This window comes from Sarcophilus harrisii, chromosome 2 (assembly GCF_902635505.1).
Source record: "Sarcophilus harrisii chromosome 2, mSarHar1.11, whole genome shotgun sequence".
In the NCBI taxonomy this organism is placed as follows: domain Eukaryota; kingdom Metazoa; phylum Chordata; class Mammalia; order Dasyuromorphia; family Dasyuridae; genus Sarcophilus; species Sarcophilus harrisii.
The window spans coordinates 216,519,282-216,530,739 of record NC_045427.1 but is presented as its reverse complement, the minus strand read 5'-3'; the positions used below and the strand labels follow the sequence as shown (position 1 = coordinate 216,530,739).

Sequence of the window (11,458 nt, the reverse complement as noted above, 5' to 3'; positions counted from 1 at the left end):
TTTCCTCATTATTATTGAGAGCACAACCATCTTCCCATTTACCTAATCTTGCAAACTCAGTGTCATCATAAATTCATCTCTCATGCTCATTCGATATATCCAATGTTTTTGAAGCTTGTCATCTTAATGATATTTCGTATATGTTTCCTCTCTGCTCACAGAGCCACTTCCCTAGTGCACACTCTGATGTCTTTGTCCCTTATACTTAGGCTAGAAGGCAACAGTCTTTCATTTGTTCTGTGTGCTTCTTCTTTCTCCTCTCCAATCTATCCTTCACTCAGCTGTCAGTGATCTTCCTAAAGCAAAGCTCTGATTCTCTCTCTTTTAAACACACACACACACACACACACACACACACATATACACACACACACACACACACACTTTTCACCTCCCAATTTCTTTTGAAAGCCTGTCCACCTTGTGCGAAATGTTCTCCCTTTTCATTTCTACCTCTTGGCTTTCCTCAAGAGTCAACTCAAACCCCACCTTCTGTGAGAGAACTTTCCTGGTCTCCCACAATGTTAATAGTTTCAACTTGAGATTGTACATTGGCCATCACTCAACCAGTTTTAACCCCTAGAGTGGAGCTGGGTCCAAATGGATCTTTCTCAGCCTTGTTTCCCCAGGTTGGTGTCCTACTTTCCCCCTAAAAAGTCATTTTATTTACTTCACATATATTTTGTATTGATTTTTCTGTGTCCTTTCGGTTTCTTTCTAATAAAATGTTAAGTCCTTAAAAGCTGATTATCTCTAGCAGCCAAGTACTTTGTAAATGTCTAATAAATGCTTTTTGAATTGAAGTTGCAAAAAAAGGTAAATTCAGTCTTGTCAGGAAAAATGTGTTCTAATAATTAGAACTATCCATTAATAAAATGAGAGTACCATTAAAAATAAGGGGATGAGAATAATAGGTTCTCCTTTCTTAGAGGGCTTTGAGGACAGATGAGATAGTCATTTGTTGATTATGTTGTAGTAAGGACTTTTTCCTAAATGTGGGTCAGACTAGATAGCCCTCAGGCTCCTTCCTAACCCTGAAATTCTAAGATTCAGGTCCAAAGGCCCATTGTCTCTGGGCTGACACCAGGGGCTAAGTTTTGTTCAGTTGAAGCAATTTTTGATGACCATCTCCTAAGGCATGGAGGCAGTGCCCACATTGGTGAAATCACAGATCTTTGAAGGATTGAAGTAATCCTGGCCTAATCCCACTGCCACAGAAAAGCAATTACTGGTTGGTGTCCAATTGAGCACTTAGGTGATAAAATAAAAAAAAGTGCAGCTATGACTTATCCAAAGGGCCTCAGGCTTTGAGGTAGAGAGGATGCCAGCCTGAATGTGTGCTCCATCACAGAGCTTTTTCAGGATAGCAGGGAAGGAATAGAAACCACCTACATGAAGTAGTGCCTGGGAGGGAGGGAAGAAGGAAGAGATGCAAGGCAAAAACCATAATCTTAAATCAGGTGCCAAGGACAAGAACCAATTTGCTTGCTTCTCATACTAAAATCCATCTTTCTGGCAGTCAAATATTTATTTTATTTGTTTCTTTTTTAAATTTAATAATATTTTATTCATTTAATCCAAACCTGTGTTCACTGGTGTAAAGGAGGGGCTCTCCCTGAGTGGAATCTCCCTTCACCACTGCAGCTGAATAACTCCCATGTAAGTAATAGCTTTTTGAGTAGTTCAGGAGCACCTGAGTGGCAGAACTTGAAATCAGGTCTTTTCTGAGCTCCAAGACCAGTCCTTCTTAACCACCATGGGGAAATATTTTATCTTATTGTTGATTTATTATATTGTTTGAACCTAGCTTTATGTGGCTAAAAAATTGTCTGACCCAAAAGCTTATTGTAGAGGTCAATTTGACCTCAGAGACCTCCAGGGAATCCAGGCGACAGAACCAGGATCCAAGCTCATGTCCTCTGATGCCAAATTCTATCACTCTTTCCTCTGTACAGTGGGGTTGATCCTTTGTGCTATGTATCCTTTACATACACAGTCCTCTGTGCTTCAGGAACTAGATAATAAGGGATGTCATCAAAGAAATATATGAGAACAAAAAAGATGGGCTGGTCACATGTCACGAGTGGAGGGTAACAGGTGAACAGACCTTGGGCTCCTCTGGAACCCCTGCAATGGACACATTGTGAACTTATGGGTAAGAAGCAACATAAGATGCACTGGCATGGATGATCTAGGATCTGCAGTGCTGGAAGAGAATGCCAGGCAATAGCACAGACACACTGGCCTACTAGAATTAAGAGGTGGATGGGAAAATGAACATCAAGTGAACTGGAAATACATCAGCTTCTATCATATATATATGCCAAGAGGCCAATGGGAGATTGTGGCAGGGAATTGGGGTAGGGGAACCAAACTACATCCAAGGAGCCGCAAGACAAAAGGACGTTATTCCGGTGATTTTCAGTTTCTTTTTGCACAAAAACAGTCCATTTATTCAAGTGTTCTCCAGCACAAGTACATTAGAAAGGATCTTTATTTATACTCTTCTGGGCACCAAAAAATGGGATGAAGGCAGAACTGACAGACTCTCTACATCTGCTGCACGCATTGACCTCTTTAATTATTTCATAAACAGCTATGTCACGAGCATCACTTACACAGAGATACAACAGAACACCAGGGGAAGGCTGAGGGCCGAGGGCCGAGGGCCAGGGACTGCTCCCACCAACCACCCACCCACCTACTCACAGGATCCTCTCACTCCCGCCCTCTCCCTGTGATGTCGCAGAATCAGACTGTGAAATGTACACTGCTTATTGTCAATAAATAGAGAAGCGACCTGAAACAAAATAAAACAAAAATAAAATAATGGAAGGAGGCTGAAACCAGAACAGAAAGGGGAAAGGTCTTTTTTTTTTTTTTTTTTAAATAGGGAACTTTTAGAAAAACAGAGTTGGGAGGTGGAAGGAGAAACGCATAGTCTGGGGGAAACAAAAGTCCTGCATTTAGCTGCATGGAATGTGGAATCAAACGCTCTGCCTCTGGGGCCAAAGCCAGATCTCTGTAACAGTAAGAGTTTTGTTGTTGTCATTTTTAAACCAAATCTTCTACAGAGTTTATTCTTCTGTATGAATACATGATTTCCCACAAATAGGTAAGCACCCGCTACTTCAATGCCTCAGCTAAAACACATGAAATCGCTCATTTAGTTTTCAAGTACAAAGTTAAAATGCCTTTTTAATAATAATATATCAGAGTAAAATAATAGTCTCTTTTAAACTCCACTACAAGAAAACAAAACAAACAGTCATTGTCCAGACAGCAGACTTAATTTAACAATATATATTTTTAATAAAATGTGTTTTTTTTTTGTTTTTTTTTGTTTTTGTGTTTTTTTAGCACCTTGTTGATTCACCTACTCCCGCTGTGTCTTCTAAGGAATTTAGGCATTTCTTTTCCTCTCTCATTTTGTTGACATTTAGGGCTGTTCAACAAAATTGCTTTACAAAATGAAATGTGACATGTTTCCAATTTCCCTGTTCATCTCCCCAGGTTCAGGACTGGAGACCGCTTGATCTAGCATTAGGTAAAGCTACCCCCTTCCAATCTGGGCTCATCCGAGGTGAGAATTTCCAGTTACTGGAGTCAACAGGGATTTGCCCATTCCTTACTGGCCTCCATTTCTGGGGAGGGTTTGGGGAGACACGTGGCAAATCACAGATGCTAGTCATGGGACCCTCCCTGACCCCACTGCCTCTGAGCCGCCCATTCCTCCCTGCCCCAAAACTCCATTTTTTGGGGCCACAGCTAAGCAAGAGGCCACCAGAGACCAACCTTAGTTGGCATTTCTGAAAAACAGGTGCAAGGGAATGAGTAGACTCTCTCCCTTCCCTTTCATCCCCATCCTTCCTTTACCAAAATGTAAAGATTTAAGAGCTGGTGCTTAGGGCAGTGGGGTTGATCCTTTGTGCTATGTATCCTTTAGCTGTCTCTCCCCTTCCAGATACCCCTGGAGTTGACCACCCACTATGGTCACCTAGAACAGTTGGATGGGTGGAATTCTCACCCAACTGGCGCTGATGAATCCACAGTCTCAGTAGGGTATGAGAAAATGGGAAGCCCCCTCCCTGATAACCTCTGTCCTACTTGGTACTGGAGAAAGGACCTGGATTCCTGCCTGGTTATATAACCCAAGGGGTCCCCATCACCCCATTTACTTGATGAACAAGGGCAGTACCTACTAGTCATTTACTGTCTCCACCATACCAGAGGACGCCTGACAACAAGGTCAAACGACTGATCCGCCAGGACCAAAGCACCAGGTTGGGGTAGGAATAAAGGTCCTACCAGACAAAGTCCTGGGGGAAAGCAGGCTTGCTGTCAAGGCCAGCTTTGCCTGTGGAAGTCTCTGGCGTGTTGCATTCTGTTCGTTTCAGAATGTTTTCAAGACTCAAAAATGCTTCCCTCCCGGCCCCCCCACCCCCAGCATGATATCCAAGATGTCTCAGTATCCCTGCCCCAAGGCAGGTCAGGGCCCAATCCTATACTAGCTCCAGGGGGTTCCTGGGAAGGCTTCTGAAAACAGCTCTTGAGAGACCCCAGCCCCAAACAAAGCTCAGCACCAGGCATAACAGTGACAGGAATTCTTAAAAACTGCATCCAAAATCAACTTTTATACATATACACATATATATATATATAGAATCTCATATAGTTAACTACTTATCTAAGATATGAAAACTAATGATTGCAGTTTTCCTGTAAGAACGTTCCCAAATGGCTCAGCTGAAATGTTTCTTTCTTTTGCTCCCAATTGTAGTTTCCGGACTGTCTTCTCAGCCCAGGTTCTATTCCTACCTAGGGTTCCTCACCACTAGCAACTCTGGATCTTACTACCAGGTAAATGAGAGAAGAGAGCTAGCTTAGCTTCATATGGGAGGTGTCTCTGAAGGTTTGAGGGGAAGAAGTAGTACCTTCCCATTGGGATCCTCCTAGACCCAGCACAAAATTAGGCCAATTTAACAAGCCCACCAAAGTTTCAATACTGCCAGTCACATATGAACACCTGCTCTTTTGGTGCCAGAAACTATCCTTGGAAGCCCACCTCATAAGCAACTTTGCTTTCCAATGGGATGTTCAGCTGCAAAGAAAAAAAGAAAAGAAAAGAAGAAAAGGGAAAAAGAAAAGAAAAGAAGGCATTTGCTTTCAGGTATAAGGAGATCAGAAGTGGCAACTCAGCATCCCTATTCCATCTCATGTTTTCAGAGGGGCTGGATCCAGAAACTTGGATCTGCCTGTTGGTTTACCTCTTCCACCACATATAATTTCCCTAGCTCACTCTGACCCTAACCCAAGGGTTTAATACCAGCTAACATAAAGCCCTTCGGGTTCTCAGCAGCAGCCCATTAGACTAACCCTCATTTGCGCTTTGCCTCAGTCAACAGCTGCATTCTTTGGCACTGTGCCCTACCAAGCACTGGCAGGGTGGCTGGTCTGTCCCCTGAAGCCCTCATTTTTACAGCATTGACAGATGTGGCATCAGGGAAGTGACAGAAATAGTAGGAACAATTTGAGTCGAATCCTGTCCCCTCCCTTTCTGTGATTCTTACAAACCACCGCTCTTTCACAGCCCAGCTTCCCTCATGAATGAAGCCAGCCGGAAGTGCTCCCTACTCTCTGCTGAATTTATAGGGCCCCACACATCATCCCCCTACCTCAAGGCACTCACCCTCTCCTCTGGAAAGTACTCTGTAAACCACCTGCAATCAGGACTCAACAGCAACCCAGAGGAGCCTACAATGCCTGAGGGAAGCAACTTTTTATGGAAAGCTTCTAGACAGGCAACATCAAGACTTAGCACATTCAACCTATTTGCCCCCATGTCCTTCTGTCCCAATATTCCCCCATCAACTATGGAGGCGTGAGTCATTAGGTCCAACTTCTACTCTGATCAACCTGGAAACAGGTGTGTGCAAACAGCTCCCAAGACTATTTTGCCCTATACTTTTATCCAGCCAGATCCAGACAAATGACTCCAGTCCATAATTTTCTCCTCCTGGGCAAGGGGATGTTTCCCATTACAACTTTCTGCTCTCTAAATTTTCAAAGAATAGGAAAGTTGGCCACTGAAAACCAAGCTCCCAATCCCTCTCTTCAAGACTTCTGAACAGCCATCATTTAGAAAGCATTGCCAAGCCACCAGAATAGAACAAAAGGGTGAGGTCCTCTCCCTCAGAGGGGGTAGGGAATCTAAAATCAACCCCCCTCTAAGAGCAGAATGCATTCTGGGAGGACAACATCCTCACAGAAGAATCTCCAGAGTGGGATATGGGGCCAAAACTGTCCCCAAACCTAAAAGCCTAGCCCATAGGATGATGGGATAGCATGCTTGGTTGGAGAGCTATCAAGAGCTCTCCCCCCCACCTTAATTAAGTTTTTAATACCAATATCACTGGGAAGGGCATAAGGCTTGGCTAATATGAGCTTAGCCCAAGTCCATCCAGATCATTTTTTAAAAATTCAACATTTTTAAGCACAAGTCTGGGAAACGGACTAGACTATATTGTATCAAGAGCAAGGAAGAGGCTTTGGTGCTGAGGAGCGGAGGATTAGTGAGCAGGATTTGGGAGGGCCCTGCTGGCATAAAGCTGGGCACAGCATGAAGGGAAACAGTTAAAAGACACTGGGGACTGGGAAGACCTTGGAAACAAGTGTCGGCTATGAGGGGAGGGAGCACCTTGGACTACTCAAGAGCAGCCCACCTCCTCCACTAGCCACTCCTAGAGTGGTGCTGGTGGCCTCCCATACCAGGGTGGGATGGGGAAGGGAAGTGAAGCCCAGCTGGATATAGAAGGGAGATAAAAGGGAGCACCACAAAGAAGAATAGGAAACCCAACACCAAACTCGTCTCCAGTGGAAAACCAATCATGATCCAAGAGGAGAAAACATCCAACACCACTTACAACATCATCCCTAGACTTAAAGGGATGAGTAGCTTAGTGTAGTTATTAAATGCCAATTTAAACAGAAGTTGGGTCTAGACTACTGGGGAACCAAGGCCCAGACAGCCCAAATGACAGCAGGAGCCTCTGGACATTATCCTGGATGAATGGACACCAGCTGTGGTGTTTCAAGGCCCACCTCAGGCATCTATCTCCCCTCCCCCCCCCCAGCTGCTCTGCTTGTATTGGCCCAAGGCTCACTTTCCTATTTCCTCCAAGAAATCCCTTAGGCTAAGGTAGAAAGCCAAGAAAGATGGATGAGAAGGTTGTCTTGGGTTGCACCTTGGAATCAGATGTTGGGATCCAGGGTTTGCTAGCTTGGGACCTTCCCATACTTCATGGGAGGTGTTAAAGAGACAAAAGTGCAGACTATCATTTGGATGGGGGTGTCTCTTAGCTAAAATGTCAGCTGATCCAATCTCTCCCCTACCACCTGTAGCACCTTGGGAACTCGACAGCTCCTGGATGGCATGGAGAGCCCCCCCTCCAAAAGGAAAAAAAAAGGTTTAACTGCATTCAAGAGGATAGCAGGGTCGAGGTAAGTGGTTGTACGGGGCTCTACTCCATGAAATATTGAATCTTGGGGAAAGGTTATGTCTGTGTGTATATAACAGTGCAGCTGTAACTGTGTAGAAGTATGTTTGTATGTAAGAGATAGATTGATTCGTATGGGGCTATCTATGCCTGCCTGTGGCAAGGAAAGAGAAGGGTAGAGAGAAGCCATCTGCCCCCTCTCTCCCACTGCATTATATTTCATATATATGTCCCTATCTATGTATTTATATAGTGCCTATCACCAGAGGTCCAATCCTTCTGGGGATGGTAATATGGGACCTTGAACTTTAGAGAATACCTCCCATCTCTGCAGGTCCCAGAAGGCTCCATCCCCCCTCCCATTATAAAATATATATCTCTATATGCCACATATCTACACCCCATTTATTGAGGCAGGCATCTGCCCATTGGCTCATACCCTGGAGCCACTGAGTGTTTCCTCTCCCTACAGCCCGGGCCGGGCCACTGGGCCCCTGTCTGCCAAAGTAGGAAGTGGGCCAAGTCTCTGGAACCAGGACTTGAAGTGTGGCTGACTCGAGGTTTAAAAAAAAAAAAAAAAGGAAAACCAACAACAAAAAAAACAAAAAACAACAAACAAAAATCCCCACAAAAAAAATCCAAAAAGATGAGAGTGCAGCCATCATTAGACCAAGTAGTAGGAGGAGGGACAGAGGAGGAACCACACATACAATTCACATCACATTTAAAAGGAAAGAGAAAGACTGTCCCTTGTCCTTCCTCCCTCCAACTCTTGATATTCCTTAGACTTAAGAACAAAGGGAAAGCTGAAGGAGGAGAGGAGCAGTGGAACTCCAGAAGGCAGACTTTTCAGGGACTGGTGAGCTGCCAAATTAGCACTGTACAAAGGGGAGTATGGGCCTGGCCTGAGAAGGGAGGGGAGGGGGAAGCCAGGATTCCTAGGAACCAGGACACTGAAGCCACCAGGAAGAAAAAAAAAAGCACCCTTTTTTCCCCACCCTGCTCCCTGCACCTTGGTATTTAGCCTAAAGGGAAGAGGGAGGGTAGTATTGGGCTTATTGTTTTTCCCAAAGGAAAAAAAAATTTAAACAAACATAATCAAAATTAGAACCATAACAACAATTATAATAAACCATATCATCAGCTTCCCAGTATAAAACTGTAGCCTATGTTTGGAGATGACTAAAAACATCACTCCTCGAGGAGCTAGGGGCTGCCTTGTGCAGGGAAAGGGCAGATGGAAGCAGGACAGGGGAAGGTACTTTCTCATAAAAGAACACACAAAAGGCGACTTAGACAGAAAAGCACCAGTACTTTTTGTATGTTTTTTTATTTCCTCCAGGATGGGGTTTTAGCTGTCCATATCCCCCAGACTCTGGATGGTTACCGTGCCCCTCCATGAGATATCCTCCAGTTAGTAGAATGACTCAAGTAGGGGAACTGGGAACCTAGTCTTCCCTTGCCCCTGCCATCTAGCCCAGGGAGTTTTCCTTTTGGGAAATTAAAACAAAACAAAACAAAACAATTATTGCATGACTCAGGAAAAGTTGTCTCCTATTGGATGTCTCAATATTCTTAATACCCTCGACCTCTTCCCTACCCCTTTTGGTAGGGAGAAATGGGATATAGGGGGATTATTTCCTAACCCCCTTTCTTCACCATTTAAAAAATTAAAATAACATAAAATAACAATTAAAAAAAAACCATCACTCCCTTTTTCTCCATTCTAGGTTAAAACCCTTTGCACATAAGGCAACATGGAAGGTGATGTTTTTACTCATCTCGCTGTTGAAAAGCACCATTATGAAGTCGGGTTGTACAGTAGTAACAGTACCTTTTTATATATAGATATATATCTTGTATCTATCATATATATATATATAAACTGTAAACAAGAGGTAACAGCGGCTTCTACAAACTGATTTTCTTCAAGGTTTCCTGTGTGGTAGGCACCTGAAATACTGTATAAAAGTGTATTGTGTGGGTGTTTTCATCTTCCCTGTTGCTAGTTGGGTTTCACTTTGTATTACCAGGAATGGTGCTGGTAAAATACCACTCAGTGGCTGCAGGTGACCTTGGCTGCCACTGCCTGCCAGAGTGTCTCCCTAGTTTTCTGTTCCTGCTTGTGCTCCTAATCCAATCAGACCCAAGCCAAAACAAAACAAAACAAAACAAAAAAATGAAAACAAAACCCAAAACAAAAAAACCCCAAAATATATATATATACACTATATATATATATATATATATATATATATGATAGATTTCTATAGCATATTTCTTTCCCCCCTCCCCCTTCTCATCTCTCCTCTGCATGGTAGAGTTGCTGTTTTTATTTTGTTGAATATCTTTTTTTTTTTTTTTTTTTTTTTTTTGCTGTAGTTCCCTGTTTTCCTACTCCTCCTCTTACAGCATTAAAAAAATTATAAACCCTCTTATTTCAGTCACAGCAAAAAGCCAAAACTGAGACAAACAGAAAACCCCTCTGGAAAGAGTGGAAAACTAAAAAGGTTTGACCCAAATAATAATAATAATATTAATAATAATAATAATAAAGAGGGGAGGGGAAGCTTGGTTTTGTTTTTTAAATAGGATCAAAGTTTAACATTGAAAAATCAGGAGATGATGTCCAACCCTTTTGCTTGGTGATGCCTTGTGGATGTTTTCGCATCTGTGGTGTTTTTTTTTGTTGGTTTTTTTTTTTTTTTTTTGTATTTTGTTTGTTTTTAATTCCTTTTTTTTCTCTTCTGGGTGCTGATACTTCTCTCCATCCTCTTGTTCTTGGTGGTTTTGCTTTGATTAGATGTCACTATCCCAGTTCACTTCCATGTCCCTTACACACAGGCAAAATATTCCTTCAAAGGGGCGAAGAGGTGACGAATCACAGGCACGCTCCATGACCGGCCCAGCAGTCTTTGCCTTGCCAAACGGCTCATGTTGGAGACATCTGTGTAATGGACTGGGAACCCAAAGACCCTAAAAGAAGATATTGGCAAAAAGGGTAGGAAAGGGGGTGAACCTAAGTCTTTTTTACTCCCAATCCTTAACAACTCAGTAAATCTCTTAATTTGAATACATGCCACAGTTTTTGAGAATTGTGTGAACAGAAGGTACATGACATACTATGGGAATTACCACTTAACATACACACAAATCTTTGCTAAACATGAGCCAGCCAGCCTGTAGAGTTTTAATTTAATTTCTGAGAACTCTGGTCTGGGTTGACCAAAGCTATTTTTTTTCAAGTTCTCAAAGCTAAAATTTCAAAATTGCTATTGATGAGTTTTTCATTACCATCACCATCTGTGAAAATGAAACTATAGCTCATAACAAATCTTTTGGATTTTACTCCTCCAAAACAAATCCTATGGATCTGACTCCTAAGAGAGACAATGTAGAAGAAGGGAAAGAAGGAACACTGACTTTGGGGTCAGAGCAGTTGGGTTTGAAGCCAGTCTCTGCCCCTTCCTACCTGTTCAAAGGAACCTTAGCTCATAAATTACAATGGTTACAATTAGTTTTCTCATTGTAAAGTGAGGGTACTAAATAAGGTGATTTCCAAGGTCCCTTATAACTTATACATCTACAATCAATTAAATACCAAACACTTTGGGGGAAGAGGGGGGCGCTGGACAGCTGGGGGATACAAAGAAAGGAATGAAATAATCTTTACTCTGAAAGATCTCACAAAGTCCTGAGATCAAATGAACTTTATTTAACCAATACTGGAACTGGGAGGCTCTGATAAGATCACAAACCTAAACCTGGGAGTGACTTTTGAGGTCACAATCCAAACCCCTTATAGTCAAGAGGAAGGAAATCCAAAGACATAATATTAGTTAGCCCATCAATAAACATATATTAAGCAGTTTTTGTATTCCAGGCACTGTACTAAGTGCTAGAGAAATGAGGGCAGACCTGCACAGTCACATAGATAATAAGTAGTCCAGGCAGGATTTCAA

The 11,458-nt window shown here is 42.7% G+C and overlaps 1 protein-coding gene across 3 annotated transcripts in view; it reads right to left on the bottom strand.

The window, feature by feature from the left end:
- Window positions 1-2,869: 2,869 nt before the first annotated feature.
- DNMT3A (DNA methyltransferase 3 alpha) overlaps window positions 2,870-11,458 on the bottom strand; it is a 152,406-nt gene continuing 143,817 nt past the window's right edge. For all 3 annotated transcript variants that reach the window (XM_031951439.1, XM_031951438.1, XM_031951440.1), the window contains one exon: window positions 2,870-10,472. In XM_031951439.1, coding sequence (XP_031807299.1) covers window positions 10,331-10,472 — 142 coding nt within the window. In that variant the 3' untranslated portion in view covers window positions 2,870-10,330. The remainder of the gene's footprint in view (window positions 10,473-11,458) is intronic.